We start from the raw sequence: 20,403 nt of genomic DNA, 5'->3' as shown, positions 1-20,403 counted from the left end.
AGGGCAGGAGGACCTGCCACCACACAGAGCCTCGTGACCAGTGTCTGCTGAAGCCAGGGCCGTCCTAACAGCAACATGAACCCAGCCACAAATACTAAAACAAAGCCCTTTTGTGCTCTTCACTGAACAGCAGCCATGCAATTGCTAACATTACCTAAATACTTTTGGACCAACTGCATTTAATTGGCCTAGTTAAGCCTCTCTGTCCCTACGCTTGCAATGTATTACTTAAAAGGTTTTCATATCCTTGTGAAAACAATTTGTTTTGGATAATTACCTATCCGAATGAAGAGAAAATTGAATGTCCGAGGTCCACCATTTGCTATGACAGAGGGTGGGGTCCAGTTCCTCTGAGAAGATCTCTCTTTGCCTCTGCAGCACAGTCTACCATCACCAGCTCCACAGCTATCATTCCCTCCAGATGAGACTTACCGTGGTGACTCACATGGATGAGCATGCTTATCTGGAGTATCTACTTCACAGCGTCGGGACACTTGAGTGGCTCCAGCAGGGGGACTGCTCAGTAAGAGGCTAGCCTGCCCTACATTATGAGTCTCAGGCCATCTTGGGCTACAAAGTGATACCCTGTCTGCAAAGTCAACAAAAAGTCAAATGAAAATAGACTCTGAGAAGGAAACTATCCACACAGTGCAAATATAGACAACATACAATATATGCTTGTATGAAAATGATCATGTGTAAAATAGTACCATGCACAACAAATACACAGAATGAAAACTATTTTAAACTGAAAAATTAAAACAAAAACAAACAAAAAAAGCAATTTGCTGAGAAAATTTAAAAAAATAAATCCTGAATCTTAAAGTAGCTTATAACTGGGGCTTGGTGTTTTAATGTGTATTTCTTATTATTATATGAATGTGAGTGTAGACCGCAATGCACACAAGGAAATCAGAGGGCAACTTGGTGGAGATGGTTCTCTCTGTCCACCTTTATGTGGATTTGGGGGATGGGACTTAAGCCAGCCACTTGCAGGGCAAGCAGTCTTAGTTCCTGAGACCTTTGTGGTTGGCTCCAAACTCTCAGTGCTTCCCCCTCAGCCTCCCACATGCTGGGGTCAGTCCTCCACCACCTCCCACATGCTGGGGTCAGTCCTCCACCCTCAGCCTCCCACATGCTGCCTCCACCCTCAGCCTCCCACAGGCTGGGGTGAGTCCTCCACACTCAGCCTCCCACATGCTGCCTCCACCCTCAGCCTCCCACATGCTGGGGTCAGTCCTCCCCCCTCAGCCTCCCACATGCTGGGGTCAGTCCCCCATCCTCAGCCTCCCACATGCTGGGGTTATTGGCATGCAGCACCATACCCAACATAACTCGGAAGAGTTAAAAGCATTTCAACAAACCAACTTGTATTTAGAAGGTAAGGCATGAAAAGAACAAGTAATTAACTAAAACAGAAAGCCTCTTTTCTCTGGAGAACATGAAAGAAGCAAGGCATAGGCAATGAAAAAACCTTCAGAGACCAAATTATTTGTACAAGATGAAGCCATTGGCTTTGACTGTGATAAGAATCATATGTTACTAGACAGTGCTTGGCCTAGAATGCCCTCCATTCAGAGGATTGCAGAGGAACTCTTACAGATACATTGTTCTCCACAGCCCAGACACAGAGCTGAGAGCATTATATAGACTTTGCTATGTGATGGTCTTAGAACTTAACCCTTACAATGATCCTGTGAAGTAGGTACTCATATTACCCTTTCTAGAAGGACACATTCTAACCTAGAGAAATTAAGTGATGTATCCAACATCTAATGAAGACTATGTGGCAGAGCTACAGGGCCAAGCTCTTCACTGCCCTAAAGGATTGTCTTAGTCACCATAAGCAGTAAACTCAAGCAAGGAAGAAAAATCACGAGGCTCATATTTCAACCCCACCATCCACGAACGTGAGCCTTGTACATGTTACAAAAAGATTCAGAACCCATTTTTGACACTGGAAAAGGGACATAGCAATCTACCCAATGTGGGACTGAGAAGATTAAATTAAATATTTAAGTGTTAATGTATCACCTACCTAACTCATTGCAGGTACTCAGTAGACACTAACCCAAGTTCACACTCCAGAATCTAAAGGTATTTTATGAGGCTGTACTTACTCCTCAGGCATCATGATCAGGAATGCGACAGTAAAATAAGCAGGTGATTCATCCAACCAACAGGAAGTTGCTAATACATTTACAGGGATTTTTAAGAAGGGGGTGGGATATTCATGTAGCAACTCTCAAAACTGATTTTATATGGCTTAAGAGTATTTTAACTTTACTTCTTAAGACTGTTTCACCCCAACAATATTGTGTCCCTTTCTTATTTATGTGTGACTTTGGTAGTGTGGTGGCTTGGCCAAGTTAAAATCTTTAAGACTCAGGTTTGCTTTTATCCCGAAAACAATCAATCAATACCTGTAAGTCTCACAATACTAAGGATAAAACTGACTGATCATATCACATGCTGACAGCGATGATAGGCACACTGTCACTGACTCAAAACCTTAACTGCTATTTTTAATGTGACTGTAATAAAAACCCTTTCCTGGGATCCCTTTGAAATAGGAATGAAGCAAAGTTCAACCTATTTGTTGATATTATAGAGTTTGTTGTTGTTTTGAGTGAACGTCTCATATGTCCCAAGCTGTCCTTCAAAGTTTTCATGCAGCCAAGAATGAACTTGAACTTATAGTTTTCCAGCCTCAGTCCCCAAGTTCTAGGATTACAGATGTGAGCCACCCTGCCCAGTTTGTACATTGCTGAGGAGAAACCCAGAGCTTCATGTACACTAGGCAAGAACTCTACCCACAGAACCACATCTCAAGACCTGGATGTTTTCCTTCAGCTGAGAAATCAGAGTGAGAAAAAAGTGAATGATGAATAGATAGTAAATAAATGTTGTCCATATGCACACACTTACGTGTATATGCACGAGAGAGAGAGAGAGAGAGAGAGAGAGAGAGAGAGAGAGAGAGAGAGAGAGAGAAGAATGGAAAGAAGCATAAGGAGACATGCTGTGCTTTCTTCCCAGTGCTGCAGAATTCCTAGGAAGACGTGGTTAAGATGGAAGTCAGCTGTACAAGCCCCAAGTTCACTTTCCTTCCTGTTCCCACTGCTGAGCCCTGCTGTCTCCTGTTCCCACTGCTGAGCCCTGCCATCTCCTGTTCCCACTGCTGAGCCCTGCCATCTCCTGTTCCCACTGCTGAGCCCTGCTGCCTCCTGTTCCCACTGCTGAGCCATGCTCTCTCCTGTTCCCACTGCTAAGCCCTTCTGTCTCCTGAACCCACTGCTGAGCCCTGCCGTCTCCTGAAGTTAGAGACAAAGGAAATCTTGAGCTTGGGAAATTTTCATACACTGACACTCAACACAAAATAATTTTGAAATTACCTTAAAATATTGACAGAAGTGTTTTTAACTCTGATTCCCCAAATGCATGTTCTGAGGATGAGTTTTCTTATGAATACAGCAATACAATGGTTAAGACAAGAGTGGTAACCAGAGTTTTCTCTCTGGTTCTGATAAACCAACTAGCACTTTAACCTAGTCACACTGGCAGAGTCTAGGCATTTGGAGTAAGTAAATCTCAGAGCCTCTTCCTTCCCAACCCCTGTGAGATAAATGGGATTAAAACCTCACTTGCTTCAACTTTTTCAGAACTCAGAAGTATATAAGGACAGCAGCAGATTCTACAAAATATTGTCATTTTTCCATTATAGTCTTGGTGAAACATAATTGCCATTCCAAGCTCACAGAAATTAGCATTTTATTATCTGGAGGTTATTACCCCCCCTTACACTCACTCACTCACTCACACACACACACACACACACACACACACACACACCTTTTCTTAAATAAGTAGCGTGAACACAGTAATTTTGCTTGTCACGAGTCTATGCCTTCCTCATAGTGCATTTTGCCAAAGAAACATCGGACATAAATGAACATTCTCAAGTATCCTAGCAACAGGATGTGATTAATAATACCTCTCAGAGCAGGGCAGATAAAATGCCTTAGAGTAAACGCAAACTCAGAACTGGCTACTGAGAAATTGGTAGTGCAGTGAGGGAAGGTTGATAAGATTCCATGACAGACTTTATTATACACAGATGGAAGCAGGAGGAGAGAGAGCACATTTTAGAGGGTAGAGTACATCTGATCATGAAATTACAGCATATATGGGCTCACTGTCCCCTATACACACACACCTGTAGGGAACATATGTGTGCTTGTGTGTACATATGTGCAATCCTCAAACATATATGCAAATAATTTCCTTTTCTTTGGGAATGGTGAGAGTCACTGAGTTAGGACACTTGGTGTCCCTATTCATTATTGATGACACACTCTGGAAGTGCTGGTTATGTGCCTGTGGCTCTAACAGATCAGAAGCAATCAACTGTGGTTGAGAGACATCTATACCGAAGCCCTGGAATAGACACTCTAAATTGACGTGTATTTGATGTTTCTCTGTGGAACAAGACAAACACAAAAGCTTTGAAAGGCATCAAGGATCACCGTACATAAATAGTCATAAGATTTCAAATTTTAGTGTTCAATTAAGTACGCTTTCTCATATAAGAGAAAAGTTTTACCCCTCAAATTCAATTTTTATGAGCTGATGATCCATTTTTATTCCTCACAGGTGGAAAACTGCATCTCGGTTTACGCAGAAATAAGATACAGAGCGTTAGTTTGCTGCTTTTAAACCAGAGTGTGATAAAATAAAGAATAACTAGGACCGAATGCCTGCTCATTATTCTGAAAGCCTCTCTGTTATTTTATCACCCACTTTTCTAATAGAATAGTTTCCTAGGTTGTCAGTTGTAATATAAATACCTGCTAAGAGCTATATTCTGATTGTACATTCGCTAAATCTGAGCAGCACCATAATCAGCTTCATGATCTCTGGTGTTTCTGGGTGGGTGGGGTGTGACGAGGTTCTCTGGCTGCCAGCACCATCCCAAGCGCTAGGCATAGTAGAAGGCACCAGGAGGCAGAGAAAGGGCTCACTGTTTCTGAGCATCAGCCAAGGGCTGAGTTAGAGCTTGAAATGTAAATAAAAAGCCAGGGGATCACAAGAGAAGGATCTCAGAAAACTGGCTGAGAGGAAGGGGCTTCTCAGGACTGTTATATGCACTAGGATCTAAGGGTGAACAAGACTTTGAAAGCAGGAATTATAAGGCAGAGCATTCCGGGAAGCAGAAATGGCATAGAATGGAAGCTTTTGAGGGAGGTGTAATTTCTTACAAATTGAGTATTGTGAAGGGTACTTGATGGATGGAGGCAAGAAGCAAGGGTCACACATTTCATGTTCAGACATGGATGGATTTTCATCCTCAGCAGAGAGAGACAAGAACAGAAAAGCCAATAAAGTCAGTCAGGAAGCTCTCAGGAAAAGAGGTCAAGTTCATGACCACTGTGCTGGCAGTGAGAGAGGAGGATAGTGAAAGGCCTCATAGAGGAAGAGTGTAGAGGCTCTGGAAATGAAGATGCTGGGGAGACTTAGGTTTGTGTTCAGATGCCTGAGTAAGACCCACCAGGACGCAATGACTTTGGAGAACACGATAATCACCTGCTATGGACTTGGAATATACACCGGCTGGGGTTTCCACTAGACTGGAAGCCTAGGTAGACTTTGGGCCATGAGATGTAGGTTGCAGACTAATTTCTTGCTCTGAAAACAAAAGTTGGTAGAGCACAAGATAAGATCATCCACTCAGCACAAGATAAAGAGACCGAAAAGATAGTCCGCGTGTTGTCTCTGTGCAAGCATGCAAGCCTAGTGTCCCTTGGTCAGTATAATCTGTCTTGCACACTTTATCTTTGTAATTTGAAGTTTAGTGTGTATACAACTAAAATAGAAATCTAACTCTTGTTTCCTGTGATAGATCTGCTAGTGGGAGAGAATCATTAAGTAACATTTATGTGAGCACCTAAAAAGTTACAAAGCTCTTAGAACCCAGGAGCCAAATTTGTTTAAAGTCTCAGTAAAAATTTCCACTGTGCCTTCTAGGCTCCCTCCTGAAACACTGGTCCCAATATCTCACGGGAATTTCATCTACTTTTGTGGGCTCACCGTATCTAATCATCTCCTTCCCGTAGCACTCCAGAGAAGCAGATTCTGGTTCCTCACTTTAATAAAGAGTAAGACGGGGAGGCTGCCTGTGGCCAGCCTCACTGCAGGCTCATTACATCACACGGTGAACTGACCAAGGCTTTCAGCATATTTCAAAACAATAATAAACTTTTACTATTTCACACAGTGTCTGTGGGGATCTTCTGAATGTCTGAATGGATGGCCCTGTGTATGGATTCTTTTTCTTATGCTGTGATAAAATATCCTGACATAAAGCAGTTTGAAGGAGAAAATGCTTGTTTTGGCTGACTGTTCCAGAGAGGATATGGTTCACTGTGGTGGAGAAGGCGTGGTAGAAAGAGCATGAGGCTAGCCAATCACATTTGGAAGGGGGGGGACAGAAAGTGGTGCCAGACATAAAGCTTCAAACTCCCATCTCTACCCTCACTCCCTCCCACCGACAGTCTTTCCTACAACAAAGCTCCATCCCCTAAATGTTCGGTAGCCTTCCCAGACACCCCTTCCACTGGAGAGTGTTCAAATACAGAAGCTCATAAATGACATTCCTCATTCGAATGTAACACTGTGGGTCCAGGACTCCCAGGAACTTGCATCTATAATACCAGCCAGAACCAGAGACATCTAAGTTCCTGACTCTGGCTGATGACTAGGCTGTCTGCTCCTCTGGGTTGCTGACACTGCTGACATGAGCTTTTGGTCCTCATTGGATGCTGACAGATCTCTGTTCCATGCCGCATGGACCTTTCCATGGGACTGTGTGGTTATCCTCACACACATTATCTGACTTCCCCCAGAGGAAAAGTTTCAAGGGACAGAGTGACGGAAACTGCAGGTTTTATGCCCAGCCTTGGAGGTCACACGCCACCATTTCTACAAAATCATCTTTACACAAGTCTGTCTGATTCAGTGGTGAGAGAGACTTCAAAGGAACATGAGTGTTGGGAGGAGGGAAGATATGGACCACTGAGGACACCATGATTGCCTTAAACACATTCACTTTCCACTTGGGATTTACTAAAATTCATTCTAATAGAAGTTAAAGACCCTCCAAAGCCTTACTGTTTTACAAACACTGTTAAGCTAAGCTTTGCATAAAAATCTTAAAGAAGTTCATGAAAACATTTGAGGCATCTAGCAGTCCTAAGTCTATAACCAGCTGGTAAAGGATGGCTCATCCTGTAGAAAACTTACAAAAGGTAACATACACCCCACTTGGTAACAAATGAGGCTTTAAATGGACTGCTCATGCTATTTATCTATTTGAATTATTGAAACAAATTGCAACCAACAAATCTTCTGGAAATAGCCCAGATGAAAATGATTAATCAAGGTGCCAATTAAAGGGATTCTCCAGTTCAGGCAACTATAGGAGGGAAAACTACACATTTCCCATCTTGTATTGTAGCATTTTTTTTTAAAGATATTAAGGCCATGAAGACGCGGTTAGATAAAGTGTACACATAGCTTGGGTGTGTTATAAAACTCCTTGATAATGTTCCGCCATGAAATACTGCTAGGCGCGAGAAGGTGACAGCTGGAGGATGGCTCTCATTGACTCAAGCTAAGACGGTGCGTTCACCTCCTTCTGGTGTCTGCTTGCACCATTGTCCTGGGGCAAAGCTCCTTACCTGACCTAGAAGCTCGGGAAAGTGCCCCATAGATTATCATTAGCATGGCCTGTGCCAGCTAGCGCTATTGTCCCGTCAATCCCATGCATATGCTGCAGAGATTCATGAGGGAGAAACTGCGCCCTCAGCCCCCTCTTCCCCACTGCTCCCTCCTCTTCTTGCCTCTCTCTACAGAAAGTGCTGACTCCCACACAGATACCCTGTGATTGTGAGCAGACTTGACCCTTTGGATGCTGTTGGAACCCCCAAGTCCCTGAACTTCATTGTTTGTTCTCAACTTGACTCGACTTTGGTCTTCCAAGGATCTCTGCTGCTTCTGCTTTCTCCTGGTCCACACACAGCAGAGTTCTTAGTTACTGACTTCAGTCTCCTCATCTTAGCATTCCATTCAACCCTAAACTTCAGCCATCTGCAGAAGATGGACATGCCCTGCATGTATGATCTCAACCTTTGATCTCTGCTAGCCCTCCTATTGCCATAACACTTCAAACTCAGTAAATCCACACAAATTCCTACCCTATCACTCCTGCAAGAGCATTGCCATATGCCCCCATGCCATCCGCATAACCTTGACCTTTCCACCTGCTGCGCAACTCACCTTTTGTAAGTCCTTGGGCTCTATTTTGAAACCCCGTCTCCTCTGGCAGCCACTGCTGTCCATTCTCACTAACAGAGTTCACTCTCGCTGCCTACTGGTTAAATCTCATATACTGATATTAGAGGACATGTCCCCAAAGCAAGCTCTGAACATTTCCCCTGGATGAATTGCATGTGTACATCCCTATCTCAACTGTCCCAAATCCTGTGTACATCTAAATACCAAATCAAGCATCACTATCTCCAGAGTTTCACAGGCCTTCTCTCCTTTCTTAGTACAATTATTTGATTCTCTTGTATCATTCAACATCCTACACCTCTTAGTGTATATTTCATCTCATGTTAAATAGCCTGTCCTATCCTTCAAGTATGCTGTTAGAGCTCATGGTTGGTCTTATTTGCTTCAACTTTCCCCCCATAGTGCTTTATATAGGAATGATTACCTATAGCAGAAGTTTTTCTGTGTTCCACCTGGCCCGTGTTTGGGACAAATCTCTCACCCACAGTCCCACAGCTTTTTATAAAATAATCATTCAGAAGCTTATATTAATTATAACTGCTTGGCCATTAGCTCAGGCTTACCACTAACTAGCTCTTTTAAACTCAGCCCATTTCTGTTAATCTATATGTCGCCATGTGTTCCATGGCTTTACCTGTGTGCCATTACATGCTGCTCCTTGGATGGAGGGCTGGAGTCTCCTCACTCAGCCTTCCTTTTCCCAGAATTCTCCTTGTCTGCTTATCCCTCCTATACTTCCTGCCTGGCTACTGGCCAATCAGCGTTTTAGTAAACCAGTGTACAAAAGCATTACACAACAATTACCTTTTATGTTTATTGTTGGGAAAAATATTTTATCAATAGTTTTATTCAATGCTAGACCCTACATGCTACAATATCCACCTGTCAGGCAAGATATAGCCACTGGTACAATAGTGGCATTACTGTAATAGGATAGCCAAGCATGATTAGATTTCAGGACTGGTATATAGGAAGGAATTTATGCTTGGTACCCTAAACCTAGTCAAAATCCCACTGCTAAGATGTCATGGGCCCTAGGTGGAACCTACTACTGAATGGTCATGTTACCAAAATGCCTTCCTACTAACAGAAATTTTAAAGCACAACAGAGTATTTTTTACCTTCTTATAGTTTCATTTTTATGAGGTGACTTGAAAGCAATTTTTATCCTTGTCAACCATGAGCACTCATTACTAAAATAATGCAGGGCATAGCTCAGAGATCATGGTTCTGTACTGACATTATCGTTAGCTGAGTGTTCATCGCAGTGATATTATTAAATTCTCATAGCCCTACACTGTAACTTCTCTTCTCATTTTAGGGAGAACCGAGAAGAAAAGAGAAAAAGGAACATCAGGTAAGATTTCACTTAATTAGCACCAGCTTCATTTTCTGCTTTTATTTCAAACTTTTAAAATGTGGCTGTAACTCATTTTCACACACACAAAAAAATTTAATCATTTATGATCCTTGAGTTGATCAATATTAAATTAATTTAAAATAAGTTAATATACTTAGATTTTTATTTTAACTTCCATATCAATCAATTACATTCTGGTCATTATGTCTTTCCATTCAAAAGAAAATGAGATGGAATATCTGATTTTTTTCATGACTACCTATCAAAAAGCAAGTCTTACAACTAGTGATTTAAAAATATGGACATTGTCATAATTGTCAAATAGCTTATTTTCTTAAATATCAATGAATCTCAGTTATTTTTCTTAAAACCACTTGTGTAAGTGATGTTTTTCAAGATTGCATTAACTATTTAACCAAGAAGAAGAACCTTTGAATTTGGGAGGAATTGTTAATGTGTTTTCAGTGATTACAGAGTATGAACTCTTCATGTTCCTAGAGGTGGCTGTTGAGTCAATACAACTGCAAACATTATGGAGTCAATATTTGCTAACGAATACAAAATAAGCTTTTATAGTTCTGTATTTTTCTATACTTGGTTTTGGTTTAAAATCATGGAGAAAGATAAATTTCATTCACTAAGTAAGCATTCATGTTAAGACATCGGAGCCCATGAAATCCAGAACTGCCAATAATCATGGAGGATGTTGATTTCACTTATATACCTGTTTCTGTCCCTTCACAAATTTCAATAGCTGTTATTTCTTATTCCTACAGTAGTTCAGAGCTGCCAGTGTAAAGATATATCTTCTTTCCATTGTGTGCATGTGTGAGTGTGCATGTGTGAGTGTGCATGCGTGTGTGTATGTGTGCATGTGTGAGCTGCATGCGTGTGTGTATGTGTGTGTGTTGGCAGGTGTGATATGCTTTTCAATAGTCAATAGAAGACAGAGTCTACAACCTCATCTGAAAGTGAATGAACTACACAATTCTTGATCTCTTCTTCTCCTTCCTAATGTTATCATCCATCTAGGACAAGTGGGTAACCAAATTACTCTCCAGACTTCCCTTTTAAAACTATTTGCATTTTCTTCCTCTGTTTCTTGAAGCCAAATAATAAATACAAAGTATATATATGTATATGTGTATACACACACACACACACATGCACACGCACACGCACACGCACACGTACACACATATTCAAGGGCATGCCTGGTCTCACAGAGCTGTGATCACCTTTGTTCTGGCCCTTGAGGGAAGGTTGTGTGTGCTCTTTCTAATGTAATATGGAAGCCATGCTGTAGGTACAGGCTTCTTCGTGAAAGAAACTGCACAAACCAAAGTACTGATACAGAGGCCTCCTTAAGTTCCTTCTGTAATCACAGATTTAAAGTTCCATGTGATTAGGTAACACACAAACTTAAAAACAGTGTCTGGATCAAACCCAGGCTTCAGTGTGTCCTTTATGTTACCACCATCCTGACCATTTCTCACAAAGTGAAGAGTTATCCAGTTGATGCAGTGTTCAGCTTCTTAGGAAAATTTTCTCCATAAGTAGAAATCATGTTTCAGGTAGACACACATATGTGAGGGAACAGCAATCAGCAAGATTCTGAGGAAATCCCTCTTACTAGTAAAAGCTACTCGCCTCATATGATCATAGTATGGCAACCTGTCTGCTATCCAGGATAAAATGAAATCAAGAATAACTAATGCATAGAACCAGTGAGAAATTGGAATATATTGTCATGTAAATATGTATCATTCTCCTTGACAAATGTCTGTTTTTAGAGTGAGTTTCAGTTTATTGGAGACAGTTTTGAAGTAGATTTTTAAGCACAGAGTTTGATCTGAAGAGAGATACTCAGGACACACCTAAGTGTCTAATCTAGTGCTGCCTCTGTCCTCTGATCCTCAGGCAAGTTTGTTAGGATACACAAAATATCACATTTCCCTTTTTTTGTCTAAAATAATAAAAGAAGGTTATAACTAATATAAGAAAAACTATATAAATTAAGTACAATAAGCACATACAATATATACAGTCAAGAATTACATAAACAAGGCCAGTCCATTAACATTTGACAAATTCAGAGAAAATGTTCCATTATTTATCCTATTTTGGTGAGTCCAAAATGTACCTAATTCACTTTCTATCCTAACTTGTATTATCAGCCAAAAATATATTTTCATGTCTTTCAATCTTATGCACTTTACAGCTCTTTAGTGAGTTTCTTTTCTGAATTTGTTAACAAAGAAAACTATAACTATCTAGTCTTCAACTCCCTCAGAGACCCAAGAAGGAAATAATATTAACTGAGTAAGCAGGAAGTACAAACAAACAGCTTCCAAAAAATTGTGAGAAATGATAGAAAAGCTAGCTACCTGGACAGTCACTGAGGTTTCTCTGCAATGCTGGGGCATCCATCTTTGGCCTACAGCCCTAGTCTATAAGATAGACGCATCTGTGAGCAAAATTTTCTAAAGGGCATTCCTACCTTGTCTTGGCAAGGATTGGCAGTATTTTGTTTTGTCCTGCTTGTCCATTTTGGACAGCATATAGTCAGAAGTCGAGGCAAGGGCATTATTTTTTTTGCCCAGTGGCTAACCTGCTACAAAGAATGTAAACTCCATGTGGAGTTTCCTGATGCCTATCATTTCTCTGAATTATATTGGTGCCACCAGGAGCAGAAATGTCTCATTGTCATAAGAAAAGAATCTATGTTACTAAAATATCTTAAATGCTGTATTCTGTAGATCTCTGAAGTGTTTGAAGATGACCTTTATGTCTAAAATATATTTCTGTTTGACCTTGAAAACATACCTACTATGACTGTAAGTTTTATTGTAATAGGTGACTAAATACTAACTTGTATTTCTTTATATCCTAATTAGCTGCTAATAATAACTTTCAAGGACTAGCAGTTTGCATTACATTGTTAAATGATCTGTATAGGTACAATACCTTGAACAAGATTAGAATTATATGTACAGTATTTTCTAACAAAATCAATCTCAAATTTGTATCAATATACATAATTTGTATACAATATAAAAAATTCCAATCCAAAGTAAAATATTTAAAACTAGGAGTTGCTTTCTAAAAGTAGATTCAATGATCTACCTTTTTCACTTATATCTATATCCTCCCCTTTGTTCTCTTTAGAGTAGATTCAATAATCTATCCTTTATCCATCATTTCTATATCTTTTTTGAGAGTAGATTCAATAATCTACATTTTATCTTATCATATCTAGATTAGATCTTCTTCTTTTCTTTTTTAAAACAAGAACCTTGAATCTAACTTCCTTTGTTTAGCTTTTTTCCTGACCATTAACAATTAACAACTTGTTACCAACCATCCTAAACAATGACAATTATCCATAACCTATTGCACAACCAAAAACCACACATTCTGACTCTTGGGAATGTGGGCTTCATGTTCTTAAAATTACTTTCTGCTTATTGGGGGCAAATGCATCTCTAGGGGACCCTGAAAAGAAAAAACTTGGGTTAATTTTCAAGTCCTGGGATAGGTAACTGTATCATTTGTTGTCCAATCTCTGCATAATGAGAAAATACAGGATTTGTCTCAAATCCTTGGTTGAGTAGTCTTTGAGGCTGTATCATCTCAACTAGCCATCTCAAAATTGTCCTGAGAAGTTTGTAATCCAAAGCCAATCTTTGGGTGTTGTTTGTCAGCTTAGTGGTGTTATCATTGTACTGATGGAGTTGTCATTGTGGGGTCCCACCATCTTTTTGGAGATTTCAAAGTTTGAATTGGGTCAGATTATTCCTTTTCTTGGTAATTTTTTCCAGGTAGTTCTCCCTTATTCTGTGAATATTTATTTGTCCAAAAATCTTTAAATTCCTCAAGATGGTAGTTTTTATTTTCCTGAAAAGACAAAAACAAAAGTCTTCCCCAACCCTAACTTTAGGGAGATCCCCAATCTAATCTTTATCAAATTTGATTTATGGATTTTCCTGATTTTTTTTTTTGTTCTCTATTCTATTTTTGTTCTCTCACCCTGAGCTTTATGTTTTTTTTTTTCAATAGGCAGCATATTCTTTAATTGCTCTGGGAAAGGGTTTCTTCTATAATGGCAGGAAAGGACTGAACCAAATTTGTCATGGGGTCCTGCAAGAGGTCCTTTGGGGGAGTTTCTTGATGGTAAAGGCAAAGGATTACCTTGTCTGTCTCTTGTTGATCTACATTGTCTACATAATCCAGAAGGGAGTGGTGTTCTGTTGCCATTGTTCCTTGAAAAAATATTGCTTCTAGGAACACCCTGTTTACAGTTCCTTTTTAGGTGACCTTGTTAACCACATTTGAAACATTTGACATTACTATTTTTCTTCAAACCTCTGAAAATCACCTCTCCTATCTGAGCATCATTATGGTCATGAAATTCAATATTCATTGTAACTCAGATCCATTCCTCCAAGGGTGCTGATCTTGCTTTTAACAGCCAAATTATCCTTTTGTATTGTGCATTAGCATTTTCAAAAGCCAGAGGTTCAATTATTATCTGTCTAGCTTCTGAATTTGGTGTCATTCTATTTACTGCTGAAGGCAGCCTTTGTAGGAAATCATTGAAGGTTTATTTGGGGCCCTGTATAACTTTTGTAAATGACTAAATTTTCTTTCCTACTTCTTTAATTCTGTCCCAAGCATTCAAGGCTGCCATTTGGCATAAAGCTAGGGTGTGGTCACCATATAGAGGTTGCCTTTCCACATTAGCATGATCTCCCTCTCCAAGAAGTTAATCTTGGAAGATTTCCATACCTCTAGTCCTACTTCATTGTTCAATGGTTTTAGCTTCATCTTTCCACCAGGTCCTCCATTGTAATTGGGGACCAGCTTCTAAGACAGCTGTAACCAAATCTCTCCAGACTTGAGGGATAATTCTATTACAAGTTGACCTTGAGTTAAACATCTGCTTCACAAACAGGGAATGCATACCATATGACACTACAACTTTTTTGAATCTCCTCAAATCTAACATTTGCACAGGAGTCCATTTAGCTCTTATACTGCCTTGAGCATTTGGCAGTTCCTGTAAGGTTACTGGATAAATTAAGGTTGGCTGTTTGAAAGCCTTAAGCTGTTTCTCTGTAACACTATGATGCAATGCTGAAAATGGTTCACCTTTCAATTCCTCTTTCTGGTCTCTATGATCTGTTTTAACAAATTTTTCTAAAATTTTTATTTTGGCACTCATATTTACCAACTTTTTTAATGATAAAACAAAAATGATCAAACAAATAATATTTATAATTGATACTACATAAATCCCATCTACATTAATTATTCTCTGATTTAATTATTCCATTTTTAGACTAATTTGGTCTCAAACAGAGACCAAATTCCCTCCACTGTAAAAATGTTTCCAATTTTTTAATGTGGGAAAAAACTTTCTTTTAACTAATTCCTCCCTTTAAGAAATCCCAATTGTCTCACCAAATCTGCTGACAATGACAATTCAGAAGTGAGGCTGACTGCTTCTCTGTAGAACAGTAGAAGCCTGAGTAGGTTTCGAGACAGCTACCTACTATGGTAGCAGCCCAAGATGGAGATCCAGGGAGAGCCTACCACCCACCAGGTGAGAAGTAGCCAAAGAGCCAGCCATCTGGACCAGAGAACGTGAGAAAGCAGCTAACTCCTATGGCTTTTAGAGCCCAAAAAACTAATGGAGCTTGCTGCAGAGAGACTGCAACAAAAACTTAGGCAGGGGTTAGGGACTCCAGCCCACATGGGATGGAGACTCCAGCTGTGTATAGCTACGGCCTGAGCCAGGGCCTGCAAGGCTGCAGCGAAGTTACTTTTTCATGAATTCATGTCCAACTAATTGGACACCAGATGTTGTTTGAATCTAGATGGTCTTTTAATAAAAACCCAGAGCCAGTTATCAGGGTGAAAGCTGAAAGATCGGAGAAGTAGAACAGCCAGCCACTAGTTCTTACCTCTGTGAAATCCTCAGTCTAAAGAGAAAGAGTTCCTGTTTCCTCATGCCTTATATAACTTTCCATGCCCAGATATCACTTCTTGGGATTAATGGTGTGTGTGCTTTCCAGTACTGGGATTAAAGGTGTGTGCCACCACTGTCTGGCTCTCTGTTTCCAGTGTGGCCTGTAGCTGAAAATTTTCCTGTGTCCCACCCAGTCTTTTAGTTGCTCAGACCCAAGTAAACACACAGAGGCTTATATTAATTAAAATTGCTTGGCCATTAGCTCAGGCTTACTACTGACTAGCTCTTGCACTTCAACTCAGCCCATTTCTGTTAATCTCTATGTCGCCATGTTTTTTGTGGCTTTACCTGTGTGCCATTACATGTTGCTCCCTGAACCGCAGGCTGGTGTCTCCTGACTCAGCCTTCCTCTTCCCAGAATTCTCCTTGTCTGCTTATCCCACCTATACTTCCTGCCTGGCTACTGGCCAATCAGAGTTTTATTAAACCAATGTACAAAAGCAGTATTCCATAGCAGTGGCCTTGAACTCACAGAGATCCAGACAGATCACTCCACCCGAGCAATAGGACTAAGGGTATGTGCCACCACTGGCGACCTCTATGTCTAATCTAGTGGCTGGCTCTGTCCCCTGATCCTCAGGCAAATTTATTAGGGCATACAGTATATCACCACATCAACACATTTTTTGTGAATGTCATCATAAATGTCTACACAGTAAGTGTGTGACGTTGGCATGGATGTATCTTTAGATTCTAAGATATCCTGCATGTCAATGTTCCTGATTCTGATTTTCCCAAGCTGCAAGGTACCATCCATTCTCTTCAGATCCCGTGTTCTGCTTTTCAGATGAGCTGCACCTTCCTCATTTACAGCTGGGTGTGTCTCTCCACTGAGGAAGAGCAGAGTTTGGCCATAATCACCTCAATCTACTCCCACTGTATTACACTAATGGAGAGGAAAACCAAAGAGTGTAAGGAAAAGCCACGTGTGGCCATACAAAAGTAGTATACATTAGACAGAAGTACACCAAGAACCTCATTTTTGGTTGGCTGCTTAAATTTTTGCTTAAAGAATTTTGGGGCTAGATAGATGGTTCAGCAGTGAAGAAAGTTTACTGCTTTTGAAAAAGATGGTGTTCAGTGCCCAGCATCCTCAGGAAATCCAGCATCCTTTTCTGAGCCCCACAGGAACCTTCACTAACATGTACACACATACAAATACACACACACACACACACACACACACACACACACACACACACACACGGAGCCATACACATAGGTAAAAATAGGATGAATTGGAAAGTATTTCATTGAGATGAAAATTTCACAGAAGAAATTTTTTTGATCAGGATAAGCACTAACTTTCTCGTGAGAACGTTATTTTCTAGGACTAGAAATGATGAGTTACTGATGCTTATGAAGCTGTGTGGAGACTGAGCCTTCAGTCCAGGTGAGGGCTGCAGGAGAGAGATTCAGGCAGCTGGTTAGCTCATTCTGAAGATTGTTTCCACTTTTTGGCTATGGTGCTATATTGTTATTTAATAGAAATAATCTGCTTTGTGCATGTGCTTAACACTCGGCTCACATTTAATGATTTAACAGAAGGAATTGTGTTCCAAAGCTCAGGCTAATTCAGCCTGAACTAAGTTTCTCGTAGCCCATGTGGCTATGTCTGTGGACTAAAAGTTCAGTTTTATAGCCCAGGGAGATAGCTCATTGGGTAAGAATTTTTTTGACTGCAAAGATGAGGACCTGAGATAGAATCCACAAGCCAAACATGGCTGCACATTCCTGTAACCCCAGCACAGCAGAACGTGGACGATGAGCAGGTGGATCCCTGGAGCTTACTGCCCAGTCACTCACTCTAGATGAAAAGATATAGCTTCCAGTTCAGTGAGACCCTGTCTCAAGAGAATTAGATGGAAAATGTTGTGAGGAAGACACCTGATAGCCTTCTCTTGCTTCTACATGCATGTACACAGGTGCAAGAACCCATAAACTCACATCTATGTACCAAGCACATGCTCGCACACATGCATACTATAAACACAGAGAGGGAGAGGAGAGGAGAAGAGACTGAGACTTAAATTATAAGATCTGGGACAATGAGACTATGCGTCAGTGAGTATTTGCCACTAAACCCAATGCCTGAGTTCAATCCCTAAGACCCAAAGGTAGAAAGAGAGAATTGAATCCTAAAATTGTCCGCTGGTCTCCACCATGCACTGTAGCATGCATGCCCACACCTACATAAATAAGTGTAATTTAAAATTTAACTATGAGATCTATACAGAGCTTGTCTGCATTCTGACTGCAACTCAGGCTATGGTTTCATTTGGGATACTATTTTGCCTAAGCCAGGAATAAAACCCACAAGAATAACAAAAATTGGTATCACTCATTGCCATTTTTGTGAAGCAATTCAAAGCATGTGTGTCCCTTGACACTAGCCTTGAAAGCCCAGGACCTATTCGTACAACATGGACATACAAAACAGAGCTAAATTTGGATATGTAGTGCTATAAGAATACATGAATAAAGTAAGAAGAGTCAAATACTTGATGCGATTATTTATCTAGCTGCCCCTGATTTTTTTCACTAACCCAACTCTTTCATTAGGTATATAGAAAAAAAAATGATCATTCTTATTTTACATAAAACCTCTACGGAGTGTGAAATGCTTATATAAAAAACCCTGCTTCCTTCAATGTCATGATTTTCTTGATATTAAAAATTAACCTAGCATAAAATACTAAGGAGAATTTAGGTACGCAAGAGTTTCTCATGAATTATAGTTTAGAAAAGGTAACAATAGAGGTTTGTTACAGTGCAGATATGCCTTCTGTTCAGTATGTATAATTTTCAATTTCCAAGCCTTTCAAATCCACTCAACTATTAAGTAAAGAGTAGTGCTGGAGGACCAAAGGATGGAGCCTTTGGAAGAGATGATGATTACCATAAAACACAGTTACAAGCTTTTCACTGATTACATTAGATCATCTCCAAAATTAGACAAAGCTTATCCAGTCATATCATTTTTTTTTAAATTGCTTGTTGATAGAAGTGTTCTTTTTTCTATACCCAAAAGGTGAAATTTATTGTTGCAAATCTAGTAAATGCTGGACCATGTGCTTTGCAAGCTCAGTCCCTCACTGTCAACTTTAAACTTGGCTTTTTGCTCCCTGGGAATGTTCCAAAACAGCCCTTCTGATTTGAGACACTGGCACAAATGAGATGAACAGCCACTCTGGATTTTAAACTTAGGTAGCTAAATTGTAGATACAATCTTTCCTTTCTATGGAAACAGCATGTTTTGTTTCCCATACATTATCTGATGGATGCAGATTTTCAAGCAGATCCACCTTTGGGGTGACTGTCCTGTATGCCATCCTTGGTTCTGCAGTGAATGTTAGGATTCCTACACAATATCAAGAGTTAAAACCTCACGAACAAATATAAGGAATTTTAAAAACTTAAAATTAAAAATGAAACTAGTCCTAGGTTTATGAGTGACTGACATTGAACCCTTGAAGCTAGCTGTATATATACTTTGGAATAAACTGTCATTTTTTTAAAGCCCTTTTATGTTTGAATGTCAGTATTTTGGAATCCATTCTGTGTTTCATTCTCACTTCCAGAACATTATTCTAGTCATGATTCATTAGCATCAAATTTGAAAATTCTCATCACCCTAACAGACATGATTTCTTTTATTTGTCTTTAATCTTGAGAATGTTCCACATACAAAACCTCATCATAGCCACCTTCCCTTAACTCACCCACCCACATTCTCCTCACCATGGCCCCTTCCCAACTTCATTTATTTACTCTTTATTACTCTTTATTTACTTATAACCCACAGAGTTTACTCACTACTGCCCATGTGTGCATGGTGTGATGCCATTCACTTATGCATAGGAAATCTACCAGTGGCCACACATTCAAAAAGTGTGACTCTCCCTTCTCCAACAGCTATCAATGACCAATGGTTCCTCAGCAAGGGTTGGGGCTGGTTTCCCTGACACCTCACTTGAAGAGAACTGATTATGCTCATCCCTCAGCAAGTTCACTCACCAAGGCCATGGAGGTATCCTGACATTGGCCTTGGTGGGCGGATTTATGCCAGGAACGTTGACTGGTGCACTCCTGGTTTTTGGTCTGTATGTATCAAGGCCTAGGTATCCCCAGCACTTAGCAAACCTTAGGAAGTCCATGTTACTTAGAATTTGAAGCCAGACTTGTGAACCACAGCTAACCTCACCCAAGCTCCAAGCTCTGATGGAATACATAAGTGGACTAGGTTTTTTCCTTCATATCTCATTTAAGTAGCCAAGACTGATGTAAACACAGCCTCATGTTTATCCTTCTTCTGGCACTAAGACACCAATTTTCTGCTTTGATTGCCCAGGCGAGCCAGTCCCAGAATATTTGCTTTATTCAAGCAGCTATCCTCATGAACCAGTTCTCTGAACTGCATCCATATAGCCTATGCTTTAAAAATAACCCTCTATCTGTGGATTTATAGCTGGGAAACAGTGTTTATTGTTGAATGGAATAGAGCCTCTTAGGTGCGTATTCCCCGGCACAGAATGAAAGACTTATACTTGAACTCTTCGTTCAAAAAGTCCTGAAGAGTTTATTTTTAAGCAAACTTCATTCTCCAGCCAGGCAAATTTATGATGGAGAATGACTAATGGCACAGCTGTGCAGTGTTATT

General features: G+C 40.2%; 1 protein-coding gene across 1 annotated transcript in view; it reads left to right on the top strand.

Annotated features, from left to right (window-relative positions):
* Chst9 (carbohydrate sulfotransferase 9) overlaps positions 1-20,403 on the top strand; it is a 261,426-nt gene that overhangs the window by 106,980 nt on the left and 134,043 nt on the right. Inside the window, exon 3 of the mRNA XM_028892022.2 lies at positions 9,674-9,709. Within this exon, the coding sequence (XP_028747855.1) occupies positions 9,674-9,709 (36 nt within the window). The remainder of the gene's footprint in view (positions 1-9,673; positions 9,710-20,403) is intronic.

The sequence above is a fragment of the Peromyscus leucopus genome, chromosome 19 (assembly GCF_004664715.2).
Source record: "Peromyscus leucopus breed LL Stock chromosome 19, UCI_PerLeu_2.1, whole genome shotgun sequence".
In the NCBI taxonomy this organism is placed as follows: Eukaryota; Metazoa; Chordata; class Mammalia; order Rodentia; family Cricetidae; genus Peromyscus; species Peromyscus leucopus.
This window is presented reverse-complemented; position numbering and strand designations above follow the sequence as displayed.